The following is a 27,084-nucleotide window of genomic DNA, read 5'->3' as shown; positions in this document are numbered from 1 at the left end:
CCACAATGCATCCCTATCATTGGTTTATATGACATCTATACATCCAAAACCAATTATCATGCTATATGACCCCAATGTCATATTTTCAAGCATGAAACACAACCCATGTGTGTCAATTCCCTAAGTTTGCGACTCAAGTCCGTCTCCAAACCACTTGGCACATTCCATAATCTAAACTAGACTCCCAAGTAAAACCCACTTGAGATCCATTGACCATGGGTCCCAAATTGACTCTTTGAGTTCCCCCTAGAGCTCTTAGCCTTAGCCACCTCCCTAGGTGACTCATCCACAATGGCTAGGCCATTCCGGTGCACCTCCGGTGACACTTGGCCTACAAATCTAACTTTCTTAACCTTGGACACTTTGTCCTTAGTTAATTTCTCCTTACCATTAAATGACTTTCCCTTGCCATTTATTGGCTTCTCCTTGCTATAGTCATATGCAACCCTAGCATAAGACTTTCCCTTAGCTTTGGAGGACTCTCTCTTTACATGATCATTTGCCACCCTAGCACATGATCTCTCATTAGCCTTGGAGGGACTAGATCGGTATCCCAAGCCCGATCTATCATGGTTGGGTCTTTGGCTACCCAAGACCATATTTAATTCCTTAGATCCAACATTGAATCTCTTAAGGAATTGTTCTAACTTATCAAACTTTCCCCTTAAGACTTGATTCTCCTTCTCTAGGTTCCTAACTCTAGAGTTAATTTGTCCAAATTGGACATTCCTAGACCTAATCTTTCTAGGCATATGTCTCCCCTTCTTGGGATTAATGCCTTGGGTCTCCTTAGGTCTATCATTTCTAGATTTTTCATGAATGGGTCTCCTAGGGTTTTGATCTACAATTACCCTACTCCTATCATGATATTTGAAACCAAAATTTTGCATGGGCATATAATGATTAACATTATTTTTCCTAACATGCATGGGAACATAAGAGTTTGAATTTGAATTACACTTCAAATTAGGGTATACCTCCCTTACCCTTGAAGCTCCCCCTTGACTTGAGCTCCTCTTCTTTTTCTCCCACTTCTTTAGATGCTCCAACCTCTTGAACTCTCCCTTCCTTGAGCATCTTGTGTGGTAGTGTCCAAGTTCTCCACACATGAAGCATCTAATCTTCTCCTTTTTCTTCCTACAACTCAAATTAGATTCTAAAGAGATTAAATTGAGTTTAGGAGATACCTCTTTCTTACCCATAGGACATCTACTCTTGTAGTGTCCCTTCTCATTGCACCCGAAACAAATGATGTGATCTTTTGACTTTGCTTCGGTGGAGGTGCTTGCTAGATTGACCACTTCCAAGACCTCTTCTTCTTCTTCACTTGCCTTGGAATTTTCTTCAATTCTTGAGGATATAGATGCTATATCTTCCTCATCCACACTTGTGGATGACCTTTCTTCATCCTTTTCCTCAAATGTGACCAAATTTACTTCCTCTTCTTCTTTTGATGTTGAATTGGTCTCCACATCCGATTGGTCCTTCTTCTCCTCTTGGACCACTTCATCACTTTCTTCGGATTTTTCTTCTTCTTCTTGTATAGGCAAAAATTCCTCCCATGATAATTTCTTCACTTTACTCCACAATTCATGGGCGTTCTCATATTTACCTACACCACTTATCACATTAGGAGGCAATAAATCAATTAGGCTTTCAATATACACTCCAACACTCATAAGGATTGCCATGTTAAACCCTGCAGGTGGACTTAGTCCGACATGACAATAAGGTTGAGTGGTACTACTCTTGGAATAAGATATTAATTAAGTGAGTTGTCAGTAACTCATTTAATTAGTGGACATTCATTATCTTAAACACAGGGAGACTAACACACTCATAATAAGAAGGAGCCCAAAATGTAATTTGTGATTGATGCGGTAGTTCAATAATAGTTCTTTAGTGGAATGAATTATTATTGATGAAATTAAGTTATGTGTTCGGGGCGAACACGGGATGCTTAATTTCATCGGGAGACCAAAACCAATTCCTCCTCTCGGTCCCTATCGTAGCCTCTTGTATATAGAGATTTATACCCACCACATACCCATCTTCTTACCCATCCTAATGGGGCCGGCCAAGCTAGCTTGGAACCCAAGCTAGGGCCGGCCAAGACCAAGTGGATTAGCCAAGTTGGTGGCCGGCCAAAGCTTGGGTCCCAAGCTTAGGTGGTCGTCCACTAGAATATTAAAAAGGATTTTTATTAAAATTATTTCTTATGTGGATATCATGGTTTTAAAAGAGAGTTTAAAATTTAAATCTTTCTTTTTATAGCTTTCTACAAAAGATTAAGAAAAGATTTGAAATCTTTCCTTATTTGTAGATTGAAAGGAGATTTTAATTTTGAAGAAACTTTCCTTTTTAATCATGATCATAATTTAAAAGAGAGTTTTAAAAATTAAATATTCTCTTTTATTAATTTCTACAAAAGATTAAGAAAAGATTTGATATCTTTCCTTATTTGTAGATTGAAAAGAGATTTTAATTTTTAGTGATAAATTTTTTTTTTTGTAAATTATCCACATGTTTAAAAAAAAGATTTTAATTTATAATTTTTTTTTATAACCCACCATGAAGGGAAAAATTATTGGAGAAATTTTTATAAATTTCCGGAAATAAATTAGGAAGTTTTAATTTTTTTTAATTAAAACTCTCCTTGTTTTGGGGAAATAAGTGGCCGACCATGTATATTGAGAAGAGAAAATTATTTTTAATTAAATAAATTTTCCTTTTCATGGCAAAAGAATTAAGGAAATTTTTTATTTAAATTTTCTTATTTGCCAAGACCAAGGATTATAAAAGAGGGGGTAGAGGTGCCTTCTTGTGCGAACGACTCTATTTTTTTCTTCCTCTCTTTTCTTCCTTGGTGTGGCCAACCCTAGGGTCTCCTCTTCTCTTTCTTTTCTCTTCCTCCTTTGTGGCCGGCGGCATCAACACAAGAGCTTTCCATGGTGTCCGGTTCTAGATAGGGAAGAAGGAGAGAAAGAAGACTTCATTTCTAGCATCCCTTGGAGCTTGGTGGTGGTGGTCGGACCTTTAATTCTCATGGAGAATTAATGGTGGCCGAATCTAGCTTGGAGAAGAAGGAGCTTGGTGGTTCTCATCTCGAAAGATCGTTGCGCACACAACGTCCGAGATAAGAAGAGGAATACGGTAGAAGATCAAGAGGTTATTTTACTTACAAAGAAAGGTATAACTAGTAATTATTTTCCGCATCATACTAGTTTTCTTTGTATAGTTATTTATGGAAACACCAAACACAAGAGGCATATGATTCTAGAGTTTTCGAAATAGTTTTTCGAGTTTGTGTTTTCTTCTTTTTCGAATTTGTGATTCGATTGTTCTTTTTGGTTAACCTAGAGTTATTTAAGGAAATAAATATTAGCTTTCCTTAAAAGGCTTTGCCTAGGCGGTGGTGGTTGCTCCCATATCCAAGAAGGCCATGTGCCTCGCCATGCAATCCTGGAAGCCAATTTTGGAAATTAATATTTATGGAATTAATAACTTAGGTAGATATGAATCAATAGTGTTAAGTTCCGCTTGCGATTCAAATCTAAACCATTAAGAACAGATAAGTTAAATTTGGAATCAATGATGTTAAGTTCCGTCTGCGATTCCTAATTTAACTTTTAAAGAACACAATAGGTTATTTAAGGAAAGGTTCGACACTTGTACAAAAATTTTTTGTACAGTGGAACCGGTACGATTTTCTTATGACTAACTAACAATTGGTATCAGAGCTAGGGTTTGCCTCTGTGTGTTTGGTTTTCAAATTAGGTTATACACATGTTATACATAATTTAGGCAGGATAATAGTAGGATGTGCTAACTTTGTGGTTGCAGGCTCCAACTATTATGACTTATAGATGTTGTGTGTGATTGGACCCTTGGACATGTCAAGGGCATTATTTTTGTGTGTGCATGATTGTATGTAACTAATACAGCAGGAGCTGTATTAGCCTTAGGATTTTAGAATTTTATTTTCGATCTAGGATACCTGTACATTCCCTTGTGGAATATAGGATCGATATATGTAAAATTCTATTTTTGTCGCGGATCGGATTCTTGTGAGGCGTGGTACTTTTGGAGCACAGAGGCGCAGCGGAATAAGACGCAAGATGGATGCGACAACTCGACCCGATGGCGGTGGCTAAAGATGGCAGCAGCTAGGGTTGGAGCACATGGAGGACAGTAACAGGAAAAGGCCATAATAGTTGAAAAATAATTTCCATATATATCTATTGCTTTATTTACTGTGATGTATGTGTATGCATGTGATGTATGCTAGGATAACTTAAAATTCCTCACTTTAAATAACTAAGTGGGAGAGAGATTTATTTTAATAAATTCCACGGTCTCCATTACTGGTTTGTAAGTGATGCAAACAAACTTGCGCGTTGGCTCTGAGTGCCTTCCTCCATATCGGATGAGTTTGTTTGCGGATCACTATATCAAACTTCCATTTAGGATGACTATAGGAAATTAATTAAGAGCGTGTGATCTTCCCTATCGGAAGGGGCATAATCTTATTAATGGACTTAGTGTCAAATAATGGTATACACTTAGGCACGTCTAATAGTATCCTCCCCATCGGAGTCACTGCTATTATTTGTGTGACCAAAGGAAAACCAACTATTAATTTGTCAAAAAGATAAGTTGACAAGATAATAAAATTAAAACCCCCTCTTACAAATGTCGAGTTTTTGTTTACGTCCACACTATCGTGGCATACAAAATTCACGGTGTATGAGGTAATTTTATTTGTCAGGATGACAAGAAAATAAAATTAATGGGAAAAACTCCTGTTACAAATGTTTGATTTTGTATACGTTTACACTATTGTTGCATACAAAATTCATGGTGTTTGAGGTAATTTTATTTGTCATAAATACTTATTGACAAGATAAGTAATGGGTAAAACCCTTCTCTTACAAATGTTTGAATTTGTATACGTCCACACTATCGTGGCATGCAATATTCATGGTGTTTGAGGTGTTGGTGAATTTAAATAATATTGTTTTGAGGAATCAATATTATTTCAAATTCAAAGTTATTGACCAAAATATTTGATAGACCAACTATTAATTTTATTGGTCATAAAGTTAGGATGACGAGATAATAAAATTAATGAATAAAATCTCATCTTTGTTTTTGTATACGTCCACACTATCGTGGCATATAGAATTCATGGGAATTTTAAGGTGTCGGTCTTGACCAAATATTTTTGTGATTCTTAGGATTTAAAATGTTTGTCAATCCCCTAGTTGTTATACTATAGAATAAACTTAGTAGTCCTAATTGTAATGATTGGAAATAGGACTTGGACATTTAAGGCAGACTGTCCTCTTAGAGCTAAGAACAAAATAGGTGTATTTCATTCATTAGTTAATACATGATTAGTGATGTTATCTACCGGTACCTGGTGTGTAGATACGGGAGTCACTAATCATGTCTGCAATTTATTGCAAAGGTTCTAGGAAACCCGATAACTATATGAAGGGGAAGTCACCGTCTACATGAGCACTACTGTAAAAGTGGTAGCTGTTGCAGTGGGAGATGCTTATCCTCTGATAGGGATAAAATATGGATTTTAAGAAATTATCTTTACGTACCAAGTTTAGAAAGAATTTGATTTCGGTTTCTAAACTATAGAAGAATAGATATTCTATCTATTTTGATAACAAACTTGTTATCAAAAAAATAGGAAAGATATCTGTTCTGGTACATTGGTTAATAATTTATAAATCCAATAACTCCCATGATGCAATAAATGGAAATTAATAGCACATCTTCTAACTATTAAGAGAAAGCAACCTTCAGAAATGAACCAATTATATCTTTGGCATCAAAGGCTAGGCTATTTTAACTTAAGTAGGATTCATTGGTAGCTGATGAACTTTTGGGTTCATTGGTAGTGGAAATCTTTCCAACTTGAGAGTCTTACTTGGAAGGAAAAATAACCGAGAAGCTTTTAAGTCTAAGGGAAATGGAGCCAAAGATATAATGGAATTGGTTCATTCTGATTTGTGTGGTCCTATGACTATCCAGACAAGAGATAGTTTCGAATATTTCGTCTATTTTATAGACAACTATTCGAGACACAGATAGATTTACTTGATACACCGCAAGTCTAAGTACTTTCATTAGTTCAAAGAGTACGAGGTTGATGCGGAGAAATGTCAAAGTAAAAATATTGAGACACTACGGTGAGATCGTAGTAGCAAATACCTCTTGGGAGAATTTAGGAGTCACTTATCAGAAGTAGGGATTCAAACCAAACTAACTGCACTTGGTACATCCCAACAGAATGGTGTAGTAGAAAGAAGGTATAATGCTCTTATGGAATAATTAGATCGATGATGAGTTATTTAGAAAATTACCAAATTCGTTTTAAGGATATACACTGAAAACGGAAGTGAACATAGTGCCTTCTAAGTCAGAACTCTCTACTCCCACAGAATTACAGAATGGGCGTAAGCCTAGTCTGAAGCATATTCGGATTTGGGTGGTCTAGCACGTGAGAGACACTGAAAAATTGTACATGAGTTCACTTGTTTGTGAGTTATCCTAGAAAAACGAAAAGAGGTTTGTAGTCCTTAAAACCGGAAGGTCATTGTTGGCACCAATGTTCGATTTTAGAAAATGACTATACTATAAACCACAAGCCCCATGAGTAAAAATTGTTCATAAGAAAATTAAAGGACACACCTAACCTAGTACCAACTGTACAAGATGAAATATCACAAGAAACTGCAACACGTATCACAAATGATACACAATTGTAGAAAGTACCTCGTCGTAGTGGGAGGGTTGTTAGGCAACCTAAAAAAATTTATGTTTTGGGAGAGTCTTTGGACTCGATCCCTGGAGGACATGAACCTTATCTCCGGACATATGACGAAGCACTCCAAGATAAAGATGCAGCATCTTTGCAAAGAATACAGAATTAGAATACATGTATTCTAATAGAGTCTGGAAGCTTATAAAATCACCAAATGGTATAAAAGTCATTGGGTAAAAATAAGTCTACAATAGGAAAAGAGGGATAGACAAGAAGGTAGAAACTTTCAAAGCAAGGCTTGTTGAAAAAGGAAACTTTTTTACCGGTAGCCATGCTTAAGTCTACCCAGATTCTTTTATCTATGAGATTTAGCAAGTGGATGTCAAGACAGCTTTCCTTAATGGAAGTCTTGAAGAAAACATCCATATAAAGCAACCAGAAGGGTTCATTGCAAAGAGCAAAGAACATCTTGTGTGTAAGCTCAAACAGTCTATGGACTGAAGTAAAGCTTCAAGGTCTTGGTACATTCGGTTTAATAAAGTAATCCAGACCTATGGATTTATTTAATAACCGAATGAGTCTTGTGTATACAAAGAGTGTGATGGAAACGTGGTGATATTTCTTGTACTATACGTAGATAACATTTTTGGTAGTTGGAAATAATATCAAAGTGTTGTTAGAAGTAAGGGTATGGTTGTCCAAACAATTTGATATGAAGGACTTGGGAGAATGCATATATTCTTGGGATCAAAGGGATCGCAAGAAAAGAATATATTTTACTTATCCCAAGCTTCATATATCGAAACAATCTTAGCCCGTTTTTGCATGCAGAACTCCAAGAAAGGTTTCTTACCTTTTAGGCATGGAGTAACTTTATCTAAAGAGATGTCTTAGAAGACATCAAAGAAAATAAAGGGCATGAAGGTAGTTCCGTATGCTTCGGCTGTAGGAAGTCTAATGTATGCAATGCTGTGTACGAGACTGGATATCTGTTTTATCGTGGGCATGGTTAGCAGATATCAAAGTAACTCTGGACAAGGACATTTGTCTGCGGTAAAGCATATATTGAAGTACCTTAGAGGCACTAGAGATTATATACTAGCTTACAAGACAGATAATTTGGTCCCTGTGGGTTACATGGATTTTAACATCCAATCGGAAAGGGACAATAGTAAGTCAACCTCGGGGTTTTGTGTTTACTTTAGGAGGTAAAGTCATAACTATGGAAGAGTAATAAGCATAGGTGCTTTTTTGGACTCCACCATAGAAGCTGAGTATATGGCAGCCTCTGAGGTAGGCATAGAAGATGTATGGCTCAGATACTTCAAGATAGACTTAGATATGATTTCTGGGTTGCCCAAAATAATTTGGTGCAGTAGTAAACTCGAAGAAATCATAAGTCCATAAGGCAAGTAAACACAATAGAGCGCAAGTATCACCCAATACGAGAAATCGTATAAACGAGAGGAAGTTGTTGCCGCCTAGATTGCATCAGATGATGCCCTATAGATCTTTTCACTAAGGCCCTTAAGGCAAGAGCTTTTGATGGGCATGTTGAAGAGTTGGGAATCAGATGTATGACAGCAGATATGGCAGCTTAGTCTTTTAGTATAAGTGGAAGATTGTTAGAGTGTATACTAAAAGCCTAGCTTTTGGTATAAACATTTATCTAGAAATAAGAATCACATTGGTCAAATATCTACATTTATGATAAATGTAGTTGTTCAATTAATTTATATTGTAGATAACATGGTGTCACACACAAAAGATCATATTATCTGTTCTTTATAAATTATAAACAGTTGCTCACGACTAAGATGGAAAAGAACAAACCATTGGAATAGTCGTAGTGTAATTAGGTATTAGTTTATCTTGACTAATAAATTACACTAGTACACTCTAAGTGTATTGAGTAAGACCATTTTAGGTAAGTTATTTTTATACTGACTTGATAAAAGAACTAGACCTTAGTTATTATGGAAGTGTGTGCTCTTAATCCTAATATAATAACAAGCACCTATATTTGATATTTATTTCTTTAATTTATCAATGGGTGAGATTTAGTTCGATAAATCAATAAGCCCGATAAGTTGGGAAATGATATCACTTATAGTGTGTGTTGTTGATTATAGAAGGAATATGTGTCCTAGTAATCTAGGTTGAGAATGACCCCAAGAGGAGCTCATAAGGATTGCCATGTTAAACCCTACAGGCGGACTTAGTCCGACATGACGATAAGGTTGAGTGGTACTACTCTTGGACTAAGATATTAATTAAGTGAGTTGTCAGTAACTCATTTAATTAGTGGACATTCATTATCTTAAACACAGGGAAACTAACACACTCATAATAAGAAGGAGCCCAAAATGTAATTTGGGATTGGTGTGGTAGTTCAATAATAGTTCTTTAGTGGAATGAATTATTATTGATGAAATTAAGTTATGTGTTCGGGGCGAACACGGGATGCTTAATTTCATCGGGAGACCAAAACCAATTCCTCCTCTCGGTCCCTATCGTAGCCTCTTATATATAGAGATTTATACCCACCACATACCCACCTTCTTACCCATCCTAATGGGGTCGGTCAAGCTAGCTTGGAACCCAAGCTAGGGCCGGCCAAAGCTTGGGTCCAAACTTAGGTGGTCGACCACTAGAATATTAAAAAGGATTTTTATTAAAATTATTTCTTATGTGGATATCATGGTTTTAAAAGAGAGTTTAAAATTTAAATCTTTAATTTTATAGCTTTCTACAAAAGATTAAGAACAGATTTGAAATCTTTCCTTATTTGTAGATTGAAAGGAGATTTTAATTTTGAAGAAACTTTCCTTTTTAATCATGATCATAATTTAAAAGAGAGTTTTAAAAATTAAATATTCTCTTTTATTAGTTTCTACAAAAGATTAAGAAAAAATTTGATATCTTTTCTTATTTGTAGATTGAAAAGAGATTTTAATTTTTAGTGATAACTTTTTTTTTGGAAATTATCCATATGTTTAAAAGAAAGATTTTAATTTATAAAATTTCCTTTTTATAACCCACCATGAAGGGAAAAATTATTGGAGAAATTTTTATAAATTTCCAGAAATAAATTAGGAAGTTTTAATTTTTGTTTTAATTAAAACTCTCCTTGTTTTGGGGAAATAAGTGGCCGACCATATATATTGAGAAGAGAAAATTATTTTTAATTAAATAAATTTTCCTTTTCATGGCAAAAGAATTAAGGAAGTTTTTTTATTTAAATTTCCTTATTTGCCAAGACCGAGGATTATAAAAGAGGGGGTAGAGGTGCCTTCTTGTGCGAACGACTCTATTCTTTTCTTCCTTGGTGTAGCCGGCCCTAGGGTCTCCTCTTCTCTTTCTTTTCTCTTCCTCCTTTGTGGCCGGCGGCATCAACACAAGAGCTTTCCATGGTGTCCGGTTCTAGATAGGAGAAGAAGGAGAGAAAGAAGGCTTCGTTTCTAACATCCCTTGGAGCTTGGTGGTGGTGGCCGGACCTTTACTTCTCATGGAGAATTAATGGTGGCCAAATCTAGCTTGGAGAAGAAGGAGCTTGGTGGTTCTCATCTCGGAAGATCGTTGCCCACACAACGTCCGAGATAAGAAGAGGAATACGGTAGAAGATCAAGAGGTTATTTTGCTTACAAAGAAAGGTATAACTAGTAATTGTTTTCCGCATCATACTAGTTTTCTTTGTATAGTTATTTATGGAAACACCAAACACAAGAGGCATATGATTCTAGAGTTTTCGAAATAGTTTTTCGAGTTTGTGTTTTCTTCTTTTTCGAATTTGTGATTCGATTGTTCTTTTTGGTTAACCTAAAGTTATTTAAGGAAATAAATATTAGCTTTCCTTAAAAGGCTTTGCCTAGGCGGTGGTGGTTGCTCTCATATCCAAGAAGGTCATGTGCCTCACCATGCAGTCCTGGAAGCCAATTTTAGAAATTAATATTTATGGAATTAATAACTTAGGTAGATTTGAATCAATAGTATTAAGTTCCGCTTGCGATTCAAATCTAAACCATTAAGAACAGATAAGTTAAATTTAGAATCAATGATGTTAAGTTCCTTCTATGATTCCTAATTTAACTTTTAAAGAACACAATAGGTTATTTAAGGAAAGATTCGACACTTGTACAAAAAAAATTTTGTACAGTGGAACCGGTACGATTTTCTTAGGACTAACCAACAATTAGCAACCTTCGGTTAGAAAAAGGTGAAGCCGTCCCACACCTCCACTCAAGAATCAAGGAACTCATCACTGGACTCACGAATCTCGGAAAAAAGGTAAGCAATCAAGATTCGCTAAGGTATGCGCTTAACACATTTCCTAGAATTACTAAATGGGCATCATTAGTAGATGTTTATTATATATCTAAGGATCTAGAATCAAGTACTTTAGAAGAAATATTTTCAACTTTTGAAGTCCATGAAACGAGATGTGCAAATCTAAAGAAGGAACCAAAGCACAATATTGCCTTAAAGGCAAAGATGGACGAACAAGATTCTAAATCTTCTCTCGAGGACGATGAAATGACATTCATGGTAAGTAGATTTAAAAAATTATTTAAATCTAATAAATTTAATCAAGTGCGGGTTACAAAAAAGAAAAGAAATGTAAAGTGCTACCACTACAATGAACAAGGGCACGTGAAAGATAATTGCCTAAAATTGAAGAACAATGACAAGGATAAGGAAAAGAACAAGAAGGTAGCTCAGAACAAGTATAAAACTCTAAAGGCAACATGAGACGAAACGTCGTCCGAATCAAAAATCGAAGCAATCGTCGGACTTGCACTAGTGGCAAGTCACCAAGAAGATGAAGACGAAGCAAGCTTGTCCAAAATGAGTATCGAGAGCATCGATGAAGGGGGAGCGACATCAGAAGAAAGTAGCACTTCAAGGGGAGCTTCAGATTATGGGATCGACAAGGTAAGTCAAGTACGATATCTTCATTCTAACAAGTCATTTCAGTTTATAAAACTATTATAAAAAAATTACTGTAAATTAGAAAAAAAAAAATAAAGAGTTAAAATCAACCCTAGCTATATCTTGTCGATTAGAAGATCTCGACAAGATTAAAACAGAAAATGAAAAATTGAAAATTGAGAATGCAAATTTAAAGGATCAAATAGAAAACTTACAAAATTCTGCATGTTTAAATTTGTTTGCTTCAACTTTCAGGAAATATAAAGGATTAAATTGACAATTTAGATATTACAAGAGGAAAATTAGAAAATTATCTAGAAAATATATTCCTTGAAAATTTCTAATTAACCCAGTAGGAAGAAACTTATATTGGGTTCCAAAAAATGCTTAAGTTAATTTTTTTTGTGCTTTCAGAGAGAAAGTTAAATATTTAATTTCTTTAAAAGGTTTTGTTTAGAAAGTGGTTGTTGTTTCAACATACAAGAAGACCAAGTACCTCGCCACAGCCTGGAAGCTAATTACTGAAATAAAATATTTAATTGACTAACTGTGAAGCATTTAATCAATTTAACTTATGCTTTAAATAGTTTGTCAAAATTTCTATTAAAAAATTCTAATTGTTAAAATTTATTTAACAAAAATCATATTTATTAGAGTTATTTTAGCAAATTTATTTTTTTAGACTTTATCTAAATAATCCATTAGAAAATTTTCTATGAATTAGTTATCGAAATACAAAACTTTCAAAAATCAGTTTAAAATTCAACTTTTTATGAAAATTTTTCTTATTTTTTCCTTAGACTTTAAGTTTAGATCTTTCAGAGTCATTTTAAAAGTACCCTATTTAATATGATCAAAGGGGAAGAAGGAAAGATTAAGTCTAGAGAGAGAGTAAATTTGATTTTTTGCACATTATTGAGTTACAAATTTATTACCTTGTTATTATTTATTTATGTTTGTTTACCCTAACTTAACTTGGTTGTTCACATCAAAAAGGGAGAGATTGTTAGTACCCCATGGTAGTTTTGATATGATCAACTAAGTCAAGTTATGTCCTGTTGGTTTTTAACACATGTGTCTAAGTGTGCAGGAACTTATGAGCATAGGAAGTCGAGCAAAAGATGCAGCTAGTGAGAAGGACGGTATGGGAGAGAGCCGACAGGTTCGGTGCATCCGAGGGACGAGATGCTGCAGAGGAGTACGCTGGCGAACAAGAAGGAGGCGAGCGACATTTTTCGAGGAATGAGAAGTCAGAGAGGAAGACTGCTCAAAGGCAGGAAAATGGGCTCGGGTGAGCCCTGTTAGGGGCAATTTACCTAGGTCAAGGTTAACCAGTTTAACTAAGTTTGAGTTGAGTCAAGCTTGAGTCAGGATTTGAGTTTTGATGTTTGACAATATAAGTAGATTGTTGGAGCAATCGCTCGGTTGTAGAGATGGTCAAAGGATTGACTAGGTTGATGAGAATACAAGTCTAGTAGGTCAAGGTTGACAGGAGTCTTGACTGGGAAAGTCCTAATTGGAGGTTAGACATTTGGAAAGTCCTAGTGAGGAGCTAGGTAGGAGAAAGTCCTGGTGAGGAGCCAGGCAACTGGAAAGTCATAGTGAGGAGCTAGGCAGGAGAAAGCCCTGGTGAGGAGCCAGGCAACGGGAAAGTCCTAGTGTGGAGCTAGGCAGGAGAAAGTCCAAGTGTGATCTTGGCAAAGGAAAAGTTCTGGTGAGGAGCCAGACAATTGGAAAGTCCAAGTGTGATCTTGGCAAAGGAGAAAGTCCTGGTGAGGAGCCAGGCAATTGGAAAGTCCAAGTGGGATCTTGGCAAAGGATGTAAGTCCAAGCATGTGGTCTTGGCAAGGTAAGTCCTGGTATGACTTGGCAAGGAAGACCCGACAACTAGGATGAGGCCGAAGAAGCTCCTGAAGGCAAGGCGTGAAGGATGGAGAGATATCCGAGGGACGCGAGGCTGATGGAGGAGGCTAGAAGGCTAGTTCAAGGTTGGTCGGGTGTGGCCAAATGCTAGGCATGGAGACCCAACAGGTCAAGGTTGACCGGGAGTGGGTTGGAGACTTTGGACTTGAGATTGAGTCAAGTCCAGGATGGTCAATCGATTGGGAAATCGATTGAACCAGGGTCCAATAGATCAGCCGATTGATTGGAGTGTGCTGCGAAAGAAGAAATGACCCAATCGATTGGTCGATCGATTGGAAGCATGAGTCGCGAGCACAGAGGTCTTCCCATTCGATCGGGCAATCGATTGGGAATCTCCAATCGATCGGTCGATCGATTGAAGCTGGGAGTTCTCGCGCGATCGCAATAACACAGAAAGCATCTGAATCAATCGGTGGATCGATTCAGAATGTCCCAATCGATTGGTCGATCGATTAGGATTCGACCGTTGCGTAGGATGCATGTGATGGACGGCTGCGATGGAGCAGTGCTGACATGGCAATCGATTGGAGTTGATTTCAATCGATTGGAGGCACTGTATATAGCCTGGGCGGAGCGTTTTCTTCGCCAGAACTTTGCGTTCTTCTCCTGCGATCTTCAGCGATTTTCACGCGATCTTCTTCCGATCTTCACCGCAGTTCTTGAAGGCGCTTAGGTGCATTCCCAAGGTTCAAGAGGCAACAACAAGAAACAAGTAAGCAAGAAGAAGGGTGTATTTCATTTATATCTTGTATTTTCTTCTTATGTGAGTTGTGTTGTTGTGTGTGAATTTGTACGAGACTTCTCCGCCTCCGGCTGCGACCGAGAAGGAGGTTTTCATAGTGGAGGAGCGTGTCGTGTGTGGATCCTTGGATTAGTCAACTCTTCTTAAGGTGGATACCAAGTAAATCTACTTGTTAGCGTTGTGTGAGTCTTGTATTTTATTTCCGCTGCATATCATCATCAAGACACAACCAACGAGCGCGCGACAAGATGCTATTCACCCCTCCCCCTCTAGCGGGCATATCGGTCCCAACAAGGCCTATTCCGGATGACCAAAATCACCCAAGCAAGTAGAGACGAAATCAGAGCGGAAGACCTGAACCCAAGTAAGCGGACCCAGAGCAATAACCCGGACCAAACAAGTTAACATAAGGTTAACTTTGGTCCGGGCGCCCGGACCATGAAAATTATCCAGATCACGTCAAACGTGATCCGTTGCGACGGGGATAAAATGTTATCCCCCTCTAGGCACTTGGAAGCCTTCCAGGCACCCTGACCAGGACTATAATACAACCCTGGTCCCAAAAGCTTAGATCACTTGTAAATAATTTTCTTTGTCTAGCTTTGCATTTTGAGTACTTTGACAGTTGTAAGAGGCTTCTCCGCCTAAAGGAGACTTTGCATTGGCTCAGCGGGCCAGACAATAGGAGGTGAATTGCATGTAAAACAAAATGTCTTTCTCGTTCTTTCAACTCAGATTAGTAGCAACAGTATAATTATAAAAATTAAATTAAACAACTACAAAATGAGAGAAGAGACATAAGATTTACTTGGTTACAACCTAGGTGGTTGTTAATCTAAGACAAATGAAAAGCTCTTAAAAGTCTCATTCGATGAAGGCGGAGAAACACTCGTTGAATGCTCAGACAGTTGCTAAGAAATGAATACAAGAGTTGATACTTAATTCCTAAGCCCAGGGGTCTTTTTATAACCCCTGGAAAAATCTTATTCGGGGCTGGAAGGCGCCTCCAGTAAGGCAAGAAAGGATAAAACTTTATCCTGCGCCCATGACAATTTTTGCACAGTCGAAGGCGCCTTCAAGTGATTGAAGGTGCCTTCCATGAAGGGTTACAGGCGTCTTCAATAGCTATTGAAGGCACCTTCTACCAAAAAGGCTCGAGGGTGCCTTCAATCCACTTGAAGGCGCCTTCAGCAGCTACAACTGAGCTCCAAGTCTTCTCCTTTGGCTCTTCCGTTGCTCTGCTCGCTTGGATGATTTTGGCCAACTGAAATAGGGCTCACCCAAACATATTTTCCGGCCTTCTCCTCGAGCAGTCTTCCTCCCCGACTTCTCGTCCATCGGACCGCTGCGCGCACCCTTCTCATCTGCTGGTGTACTCTTCCGCAGCACCTCGTCCCTCGGATGCACCGAGCTCGTCGACTCTCTTCCCGTGCCATCCTTCTCGCTAGCTGCGTCTTCCGCTCGTATTCTTATGTTCCTAAGCTCATGCACACTTAGACACAAGGATCAAATACACAGGACATAACTTAACTTGGTTTATCACATCAAAACTATCACGGGGTACCAACACTTTGATAGTGAGCTTCAACTTTCTTAGATTAACAACCTCCCTGGTTGTAATCAAATAAACCTTGTTGTGCCTCTTCTTTCTAGTTTCTTATTTAAATACAAGTATTAGTTTAATTAAGCTATAACGTTCGAGAAATGTTCGTGTTATTTTTGCAAGGCTATTCACCCTTCTCTAGCCGGCCGCCAAGCGCCCTACACTAATGTCGGCCGAGCACACAAGGCTTAGCTCCCCATCCTCCAAAAGTATCTTCTCAGCACACAATAAAGACAATTTCCTAGCATACAGCCGGCTAGGATGAGATCTGGTCAGACTTCTAGATCCCAACATAATGGTTCGGGGCAAGTCTTGTTACATATAGTTGCTTGGTCTAAACTGTCAGACGAACCTAGGGCTGAGTTCCCCACTTTCCAGCAAAAACACTCTCAATATACAGCCTGTCGGACTCAGTGTCATTTGGACTTAGAGGACAGCTTATTTTTCACTACTTCAATACAACTCAGCATATAGCTCAGTCGACCTAATAGCTGGTTTGACTGGAGGGACTTAGTTCCCCATTCTTATTACATATAGCTGGATATGAGTCCGATCGGATTATTTCCAAGAGATAATATTATTCGAGAATCGTAATAACTCATCAGAGAATAACAACTATTCATCAGAGAATATTCTGATATCTGACACATACATATAACAGAACCTTCTTATGAGAGTGACTACTTAGTTTCTATCATTATTGCGAAGGTTACAAAAGATTGTTCATACACGTATAACGAAAGATTTGTCAAAGTAAAACTGTACATCTTCCATTATCTGACATCTTCTGGCACCGAATATTCCTTGTCGTCTCATTATTGTGGATGTTATGAGAGGTGATATAAGAAAGGGTTCTCTCTGTTAATGAGATGCGCTCGAATATGCTATATTACGCTTTACTACACTTAATCACTCGCATCTACTATTCATTTTCTCCACTTTTCGCTCAGTCATCGGACTAATTTAAGTGGCGGAGGGCCCATGCCAGAAACCTCCTTCCTGATTTTTACCCTAATGTTCTATTTGTTCTTTCGAATGTGCACAGAAAGGAGTCGAAAGGAGTGTCAAGCGTCATTATTTTTTCCTAGCAAAGTCATCTTCCGATTAATAGCAGAGTCACCTGCTCAGCACATCATCTCCATCGCTTTCAAACAGGATCAGACACTGTCATTGACCTTAGCTTGAGAGGCTATTGAGCCATTGTCATCCCGAACATTGGAGCATGAACATATGGTATGGTTTCTGATATCGATATCAGAAACCATACCATATGTTCATGTTTGCCACATGAACATATGGTATGGTTTCTGATAGTGTCGGTATCCAATCGGTCCCAGGTGAGCAGGATGCACTTATACATGCTCTAATCCTGAGTAGCTCACATCATCATCATGCGGCGTCACTTTAAGCCCGACCTGTCGAGCTCAAGTGTCAACTACCCAAACACTCGAGTGCCGAACTCCTGAACTCCCAAGCACCTTGAAGCCCAAGCTGTCGAGCTCGAGTGTCGACTACCCAAACACTCGAGTGCCGAACTGTTGAACTCCCAAGCACCTCCAAGCCAAAGTCTTGAGTTCGAGCTTGAGTACGTGAGGGTCACGAAGGTCAATTTGATGCAGCGGTTACAGTTACATTAGTTGTAAAGGGATGTGTCCTTTGGTGAAAGGAAAGAGATGCACAAACTTCTTTCCCTATATAAGATAGTTACATAGGTATGTTATTCTATGTGATTTCATCTACTTACCTCCCACGTTTAATTTAAGCATCGGAGGATTCCTCTAACGTACATCAATCTATAAAGGTTTAACTATCTCGCACATGGGCTATAGTCATTCAGTAGGAGCCACTCTATGACACTCCTTGACTCACACATCATGTAGCTACCATACAAACTTAAGGCCATTATTTAGTTTGCTTAATACCTTATTTGATTGCCGAAGATGAATCTTAACCTCGATCCTAAGAATAACGAAAGCTTTAGAAGTTGTCTTGGTTCCTTAGGGCAACACACTTAATAAGATCTTGTGCAAAGAATTGGAGAAGTACATGTTGGAAATGTACTTCCTCTAGTTGAGCTAAACTATATTATTTTGATGGTTGAACAATGTGACTTACGTGTGCATTTGATTTGGTTACATTAAGTGTGCGAGTTAGAGGGATGCACTCGAGATGACTTAGAGATTGTTAGTGATCACGGAGATCGCAAATTGAAAGAACAATGGTACAGAAAAACCAGGGAAAACAAACAAAAGACAGCCTTAAACTCTAGAAATGGATGGACATACAGAAACTAAGCGAAGTAAACACAAAGGGTCCATGGACAAAAGAGACAGCCTTCCTACCAACCGCAAGGAATTCTCACAGGCACTTTGCTAGCGAGTGATATTCCATTTAGGATCACCAACCAAAGGTGGCATTACATGGTACAATTAGTGTAGTAGCTTCACGATCATATCGTCAGGGAAACCATGATCGGAATAAGAGTTAAGAGAGACCATCTCCCTCCCTTTTGAAGAGAACTCCCATGGCTAGTATCGATTCCGCTGTTTGTTTCTGTAGGGCCTATTCCCCCAAGAACTCCATTTGTTGTGTTGGTTGTTGTCGGGCTGAAGGTGCTAGGGGTCACCGAATTCGATGGAGAGTTGCTTCTCGGTGTGCTTGAGGTTCCTGCAGCACTGGTACAAGAAATGAAATAGAGAAGAACATGGTTACTTAAATTATGGAAATGTAAATGAAAATCCAACTAAAATTGCCCATGAGATTAGGATTAAAGCACAATAGCATTGTATTAAATCACTATGAAAAACATCCACAATATTAAAATATCTATTATACACTTAATACATGTTCCTTCCATTCTTCACCATCCATGAAGTTCATATTTTGGTAAAGGAACAAATAAGAGGATCAAAATTTGAATCTCAAATAGTCTCTGAGTGTGCATAAGAAACTAGTAAAATTTTGACCTTTGTTAAAATTTGACAGTGTTCAAGAACATCATAAATTGCAGTGACTAGCTATAGATATAAAACAATCCAAAGGAAGATGAATTCACAACGACAAAATGATTTTTAACCATTGTAGAAATTTTTAACAATAAATGGTTACCTAGGAGTTGCAGGATAGACACAGCCATTGGAACCTGCAATAACAAAACCACAGATGAGTATCTATCATGTTCTTCTATGGCTTCACTGATCTGATAACATGCAGAAGGGCTCCTTACCTGGATCTGAGGAGGTCAGCATGGCTGTTCCTGAGAAGTCACAAGCTGTTTGTGCCTGTCCATTTCTTTGGTAGTAGCTGTTGGCAGCATACGAGCAGTGGGCAAGCACTGTGTTAGGGTTGTAGCATGCCCCAACTTTCAGAACAGGGTTGCAGTCAGCCCCAGCTCCACAAGCATAGTCCAGTGTCTTTTGCAGTGCAGTTGAGCTCACATCAGACCGACAAACACACCATCCAGCATCTGCCCAAATTGATCAACAAGAAGCTAATGCATCATGCCTGTAACAACTGCAATCTGAAAATTGAGCAAGAACTACAAGAGCAAACCTAGCAGTCATACCTGAAACATCAAGCATGGGCACAGCAAGCATGAGCAGCAGCAGCAGCAGCAAAGCAGTGGCCATGAATGGAGGTTGGCTTGAGGAGAGAAGACAGCAGAGAAACTTTGAATGCTTTTAATACAGAGTCTGGGCACAAAAAAAGAGTGTAGGTCTCTTGCTCATAAATGAACTCTGACATTTACAGAATTTGTGCTGTTCAGATGATGAAAACAATTAAACCAGAAACATGTATTGCCTCATCAATCTAAATCTTTCTTTTTCCTTTTTTTTTTTTCTTTTTTTTTTTACAAAAGATCATACGACCCCCACCCTCCACACGGCCAGCCTCACAATCAACTGAAGAAAAGTAAATTAAGCAATCGAACAGACCATCACATAAAAGGATATTGTCATCGACTTCACCGGGACCGTTCCACATTTCTACTTAGGAACAGTAGGTTAAAGTAAGCAACAACACTACAACAACAAACAAATGAATTGAACTTACAGTAAAACGAAGAACAAAGCCGCTGGGACTAGGGCACTTGTGAGTGAAAAAGCAGGGACATGAAGTAGCCAGAGCTGAGAAATCACCAAGCACGAGGAAGAAATGGCAGACATGTATTGGTGAACGTGCCAATGTTACTTTTTAGAGAGAAAAAGAATGAATTACTGTTTTTTTTTCTCCATTTAACAGCTCTTTCAAAAGTATCCTTTAACATTTTTATTTAATAAAATTATTAATATTAATATTACTGTCACCAGAATTATTTGGATATTAATAAAAATATGTTTCAATAATAAAATAAAATGAACATTTGAATAAGGTTTCTGTTTTTGTACTAGAAATTATAATGAGGAAAAATAAGGAAAAAATACATTTATCAAAAGTAAATAGTTGAATAATAAAATAAAATAAAAATTATAAAGGAGCCATCTATTATAATAAATATTAAAAATCCTAAAGGTATTTTTAACACCACATAGAATCAAAACTTGTTTGGTACGATTACTACAAAACAAGCTTTCAAAAGCTGAAGAAGAGGTTGGTGAAAACTCGCCAATAACTCTCTTTTTTATTTTTGTATAATCCACATGTCCAAGCTTCATTCGATAAATCTTAAAAGTAGACAGTCTTTCATAACTCATGCACACTAATAAATTAAATTTCAAAATATTCATCCCATTAAAAATTTAAATTTTGATCCTCTTACTACTACTCTCAAGTGCTTTACCACTACAACATATCTGTGGAGACCGATGGGTTCATTGGAGAGCTGAGGTGGAGGCTGATGAACACTGCTGCAATTGGAAGTCCCTCTAATGAGGTTGACCTTGTTCTTTATTTACACAGAACCCTTACAAATAGATCCCTAGCACACACAAGTTTTAAAGGTTCTCTTTTTTTGGAAATAAGATGAAAGATGATGTATATATATTGATCTTGTAAAAAGATAGGACCATTCTGTTACTTTACTGATAATGCAAGTTACATGGAGAAAGAACACAATGGATAATGGCGCACAGATTTGCTTACAGAAGTTCATCAATCATGGTACATGCAAAATTAGCTTTGTCCACTTACATATCAATCAGAAAATGCATGCATGCAACATAGCCCGTCTCTTTTTTTTTTCCTCAACAAAAATGATTTCTTTTTTATTTTCTTAAACCTTGTAAAACGCAGCAACCACATGATAGGTTATTTTAAAGAAGACAACACTAAGAATGAGTATCAGCAGATTGATTGATTCATTATCACCCAATATTGAAACTTGCCCTGCATCTAGAAACTGACCTGTCAGGGTTGAATGACTAGTAAAGGCTGCAGGAAGAAGCAAAAACAAAATATAAGAATTTTAGTCAGAGGGGTAAAAAACGTTACTAAGGTTTCGGAAATAAGTTAAAAAGATGGACTACCATGTCAACGCTAACGGGCTTGCCATCTTCAGCAAGTATCTCCACTACAGTACCTGATTTATCAGCCTGCACAATGGCGAAAAAGGTGATGTAGATTACATAACCGTGAGCACTGCATAAATTACTCTCTCAGCACTCAAGCTTTCACTCCTATTTTTTTAACAATTTATTAGCTTTTCGTGCATTGGGTTCAAAAACTGTGAGAAATGTTGGTCAAGTATATACACCATGTTTCCATGGAATAGATCTCAAGTTGAAGTGGTCAAACTAGCTCGAACCAATTTGAAAAACACTGATCAAGTAAACTAAACTTTAAATGTTTCTCTTGTTTGGTTTACTTGATATTTGAAATTTTCAAGACTTATTAGACTGCTAAAGGAAGTCAAAAAATGGAATACTAAAAAAGATGTAGTAATCTGTTTTTGGGGCACACAGATGTTGCTTTGGTGTTTAGGAAAATATGAGAACAAATTTGTGATTACCTCGAAATGCTTCCTTTAATCTTTTGCCACCCATGCATTTAAATTATACCACTTTCAAGTTTAACTAGGCATGCCAAAGGCGCTCTTTTGACTTTACAAGACCAAAGCTATGACTTGACTCATCTAAAGTCGTTCTTTGACTAAATAATAGATTCTTGGTATTGCAACATGTAAAGTAGGGCCTAACCTCACTTTGATTAAGATGCAAAGATGTAAATAACAAAGATGCACATAGCAACTTGGAAGCCCAATACCTCAAACCTTGGTATTACCCCACAAGAAATCTCAAAAACCTTGAAACATTTGATCAAAAAAAAAAATCCTTGAACAAAATTTCCTTTACACAGTGGCAAAAGACGAAAACGTTCACCTCCAACGCTTCCGCCAACCCGTCCCAAGGCCAACACGGAGGAGGTAAATCACGGACAACTACTAGCCTTTAGAATAATGACTAACATATAAGGGAGGCATTTACCTTGGCTATGCCGAGATTCGAACCACAAACCTCATGGTGGCAACACCTTATGCGCTAGCCACTAGACCATCCCGAGGGGACAATAAAATTTCCTTTACACGATAAAACTTGAGAGAGAGAGAGAGAGAGAGGGAGAGATAAGAGAATTGTTTATTAATTTGAGAAATCCAGCAGAACTATTACTTCAAACCTACTTCTCCTTCAATAATTACCCTGGATTATCTTCACATAATTTCCTTATGGGAGAGAAAGGTCATAATGTTTAGTGATCAATGTTTTCCTATAAAAGGGTGCAATGTGATACGTGTGCAATATGTCACGGCAACACAAGTACCAATACATGCATTCAAACTATAGTGCTTCAATAAAGATTAAACTAGTTCATTATATTTTGACAAAAAGAAACTAGTTCATTAGTTCAACCAAACATCATATCTTAGTATACGTAGGCTAAATGAAAAGAAGATTATTGATCTAACTTATGTTTAATTTAAGTCAAACATAAACCATCAAATTATTGAAAAAGGAAGACATACCTTGAGTAAATAATATGACAAGCATAAAACAAAAGATTAAGTAATGTTTTAGTATAAAAAATACAAGGGCACTATATGATTTGTCTATTTTTTTATGTGCGGTAAACTTCAGTTATATTAAAAATATTTGGTAGGACCAAATGACTCAATTAACAACTATATTAGTTGTATTTTAAGTATAATTAACGAAATAATCTCGTAAAAGGGATTGCATTTGCATATCAGCATATTCAGTACTCAGTAGCATACTGCATATCAATTAAGATATAACTCCTTTGATGAAGGGTACTTCATCAAACTCTGATCCCACATGAATCTATTTGTTTAGCAACATAAAACTGATTAAGGTTCCTGTAACATCCATTTCAATCAATTATTCAATATGCAAGCAATAGAATAATACAAAAGAGAACACAATATCATTCATAAAAAATAGTAAAAAGGCTAATCATAGAAGTTGTGGAAAGGGGTTACCTCAATATCATTCATCAGTTTCATAGCCTCAATGATGCAAACAACTTGTCCTTTCTGAACTTTGTCACCAACCTATGTGATAGATTCAGTCATTAAAACAGGCTAGAAGACCACATCAAAAATGGGTATTGCAAAATCAGGCTCTAAATGAAAGGCTTTCAATATTTAAATCAAACATAAATCACAGCGCAGGATAACAAAGTTTACCTTGATAAATGGAGGCTCCCCTGGAGCTGGGCATCGATAAAATGTCCCTGCCATTGGGCATTTAAGAGGTGGAATTGATGACTTGCTTCCAGCAGTTGATGGAGGAGGCAGTGCAGGTGCAGGAGCTGCTACAACCTGATTTGCTGGAGCAGGAGGATCATGAGATACAGAAAATTGAGGTGGAAGCATAGTTTGAGGATATGGTATCAGAGTAGGAGCAGCAGCAATTGATGATTGGGGAAAGGCACTTTTTTTCTTTATAGTGAACTCACAATCTCCATTCTTTAGATGCAATTCTGTTATGTCTTTTGAATCCACAAGCCTGTTTGGAATAAGGATAAACTCTGTCAAGATAATGATATGATTCTCACATGCTCTATCTTAAAATGTCAGAAATGAAAAAAAAAAAAAAACAGTTCTTGCAGAATGGATTGACCTAAGAACTAGAATTTTTTTATGAAGTACAGGCCTCTGGTTGTGATCCTAGCTATGTGCAAATAATTCGAAGCAATAGAAGTGAAAAATATCAAGGACAATAAAGCTTTCCTTATTTGAAAATGTACAGGAATAAGAGATATTAGAATATAGTCATAGATTGTGATATCATAAATATTTAAATCAACTCCTTTCATGACAGCTCAGTGTTGGGATAATAGCAGCCCAACCAAATCATATCCTCGTATTCTGCTATTTATTTACAGTATATATTTTAATCTATTGAGCCTGTTATGCTGTTTCCTTGTGATATTTGATCACGGCTTACACCTGAACTGGCCTGACTGTTATGGAGTACAAGAGTATACTGGTGGGCAGTAAATAGTAAATACTTAAGGGAGTGCTTTCATAATGGCTTAAACTTTGGAATAATGCTAACACAATCACAAGATAATTATCTTCACAATAACTTGTTGGATAAGTGAATCTGCCATTAGATTTTTATTTGTTTAAAATTCAGGTACCAATATAAGCTGAGTGAGGATCCAACCGATTAAATTTAAGCACTAAACAAAAGAGGGGGGAAAACCTTTTTTGTTAGCATCGGCAGTAGAGTCATCATGGTATGATGTGCCTTGTTGACATTCATACCAAATTCACATAAAACTTAAAATAAGTTGAACAATCTTACTCAATAAGACTTGAAACTTCACTCATGAATGCAGATATAGTTGACTCTGGTATGGGTTCTTGTTCAGTTGATTTATCCACTATATCAACATCTTTATTCTTCACTGGTAAAGTTTCTGACTCTGTTGCTACGAAAGGGGAAGAATTTGATCGATCCTTCAAGGCAACCTTGGAAACAATATGTTCATAAAACAAAATAAGGTTTTGTTTTTCAACTTTCACTTGGTAACTACTAGAATACAAACAGGTACCTCTGGAGATTGGGCACGTAGAATGGGAAAATGTCTACGACCAAGGTTCTGCATAAAAATTCAAAATTTTGAAAATCCAGCTTACAAATTTACATAACATAACAAACAAAGCCCAACCAAGAGTTCTTCTGAAACCACAACTGAATTCCAAAAAATATATAAGAATGACACAGGGTTTCCAAATCAGAATGAGATGAAATCTGGTACCGAATAGAACTGTGGCTTGATGAAGCATTCTTACCTTTAGATTGCACACGTAGGACATAATGCTCTATGTTTTCCATTGAATGAGACTAATCAAAATTCCACCTTATGATAGCTATGCTATTTGCCAAATTAGTCAGTAGTTATTCTTCACTCATCAAGATAGTAAAATGATTGGGAATTTTAAATTTTGACCAATCTATTTCATCAACAGCAGGAATTCGCACCAAAAAAGCTTCAAATCCTGAACTTTTCAGAATGCTGACTTTCTTCGTGACCTGGCAGAATATAAGGGAAAAAAAAAAAGATAAATAGATCACCTGAGATGAAGGAACCCACGAAGATCTCAGATCCAAAAAGTTCATCTTTGACCGAGGGCGATAGGTCCCAGAGCCATTCAAGGTGACCGCATTGCACTTGGGGCACGGGACAGAGATGGACGCCATCGATCAGTGCTACTCTGCCCTACCAATCAGATGCGGCCTGCAAGAGCAGAACCCTATCGACAGAACCGTTTCAGCAAGTTGGATCGACCAAGAGAGAGAGAGAGAGTGTGTGGATTTGGCAGCGAAGATCGAAGAGGGAGAGCGCAGCGTCTTAAGAAGAAAATGGCGGAGAGACCGAAGCGAGGTTTGGAGAGAGCTCACCGTCGATTTCGAGATCTCCGCCATCCCATCGATGGATACGAGGACACGGGAGGGCCGTTCATCATAATTCCTGTGCCGCAATGGGAAGCTAATTTATAGGCAATTTTCATGAATTTAATTGAAATTTTAATATATATACACAATGCTGCTCTCCTGCGGAACCGTTCATGCGGAATGCTGTGGAACACTGATCTAACGTCGCCACATCACATGCGGAAGAAGAAAAAAAATAAAAATAAATTAAAGCACATAACCCACAAATCTCTGCACTCTCTCTCTCGTAACGCACGAAGAAGCAAAAAAAAAAATAATAATAAAACAAAAAAGCACAGAACCCACAAATCTCTGCCCTCTCTCTCTCACTCGACGCACATATCACGCCCCCAGCGAACTAGGGTTAGCAGCCGCTTCTCCCTCTCTCGCAACGCGCCCCTCTCGCCGCAAGCCCTCCTCTCCTCCCTACAAGCCCTCCTCTCCTCTTGCCGCGACGCGACGCGGCCCTCCTCTCCTCTTGTCGCGACACGACGCGATCCTCTCCTCCCCGCAAGCCCTCCTCTCCTCTCGCCGCGACGCAGTGCTCTCCTCCCCGCAAGCCCTCTCGCCGCGACGCGACGTGGCCCTCCTCTCTTCCTCCCGCCGCGACGCCCTGGTCTCCTCTCCCGCGACGCCCTCCTCTTCTCCCGGCAAGCCCTCTCGTCGCGACGCGCTACATCCTGTCAGGTTAAACAATTTTCTCAAGTGATGTCTTGCCCACAAAACTGCTCATTGATGTATTTTATTTTACAACAGCTACAAACATAAAATCAACAGTGGCTGAAGATTTCCCAGAAGTTGGAATATAACTGCTCCTTTAGACGGTAAGCTTGATAAAATTTATTTAGTATCTGCTATGGCTTTATAAATTTCAACACATATTTGATACATCAGTCTTAGCTCATTGATGTTTTCATTTCTGAAATCTGCATTTTTTTAGAGTTCAATGTGTCCTGCTCATTGATTGTTTGTGTATCTGTGAAAGATTGATTGTTAATGTTATTTTGTTTTAGAAAATTGTAGTATTTATTTATTTATCCATTGTTAAATATAATGCGAGGGTACCCAGAAATGGAGGAAAATAGAGTTGATGATCAGGAATTCATTCCCCAAGTTTCAGATGATAGAAAGCCAAAAATTGGAATGGAATTCGTTTCACTAGAGGATGCATATTTGTTCTATAACCAATATGCACGAGAAGCAGGAT

The 27,084-nt window shown here is 37.8% G+C and overlaps 2 protein-coding genes across 4 annotated transcripts; both read right to left on the bottom strand.

The window, feature by feature from the left end:
• Positions 1 to 18,215: 18,215 nt before the first annotated feature.
• Positions 18,216 to 20,299, bottom strand: LOC122030173 (PLASMODESMATA CALLOSE-BINDING PROTEIN 2-like). Of its 2 annotated transcripts, XM_042589350.1 has the most exons (5): positions 20,032 to 20,299; positions 19,544 to 19,670; positions 19,205 to 19,444; positions 19,087 to 19,120; positions 18,216 to 18,653 (listed from the first exon to the last, which is right to left on the bottom strand). In XM_042589350.1, the coding sequence occupies exons 2-5, from the start codon at positions 19,605 to 19,607 to the stop codon at positions 18,428 to 18,430; spliced, it is 564 nt and encodes a 187-aa protein (XP_042445284.1). In that variant the 5' UTR covers positions 19,608 to 19,670; positions 20,032 to 20,299; the 3' UTR covers positions 18,216 to 18,427. The 2 variants fall into 2 exon arrangements, with proteins under 2 accessions (XP_042445284.1, XP_042445277.1); XM_042589343.1 differs by lacking the exon at positions 20,032 to 20,299 and having other exon boundaries at positions 19,544 to 19,995.
• A 738-nt stretch (positions 20,300 to 21,037) lies between these two features.
• Positions 21,038 to 25,903, bottom strand: LOC122030158 (biotin carboxyl carrier protein of acetyl-CoA carboxylase, chloroplastic-like). 2 transcript variants are annotated; one of them, XM_042589334.1, is made up of 8 exons: positions 25,518 to 25,903; positions 24,994 to 25,041; positions 24,744 to 24,910; positions 23,890 to 23,939; positions 23,618 to 23,760; positions 23,411 to 23,482; positions 21,444 to 21,509; positions 21,038 to 21,348 (listed from the first exon to the last, which is right to left on the bottom strand). In XM_042589334.1, the coding sequence occupies exons 1-8, from the start codon at positions 25,641 to 25,643 to the stop codon at positions 21,325 to 21,327; spliced, it is 696 nt and encodes a 231-aa protein (XP_042445268.1). In that variant the 5' UTR covers positions 25,644 to 25,903; the 3' UTR covers positions 21,038 to 21,324. The 2 variants fall into 2 exon arrangements, with proteins under 2 accessions (XP_042445268.1, XP_042445262.1); XM_042589328.1 differs by having other exon boundaries at positions 23,618 to 23,939.
• Between the last annotated feature and the right edge of the window lie 1,181 nt (positions 25,904 to 27,084).

The sequence above is a fragment of the Zingiber officinale genome, chromosome 1A (genome assembly GCF_018446385.1).
Source record: "Zingiber officinale cultivar Zhangliang chromosome 1A, Zo_v1.1, whole genome shotgun sequence".
NCBI classification, from domain to species: Eukaryota; Viridiplantae; Streptophyta; class Magnoliopsida; order Zingiberales; family Zingiberaceae; genus Zingiber; species Zingiber officinale.
The sequence above is the reverse complement of the archived record's forward strand: the minus strand, read 5'-3'. Positions and strand labels throughout refer to the sequence as shown.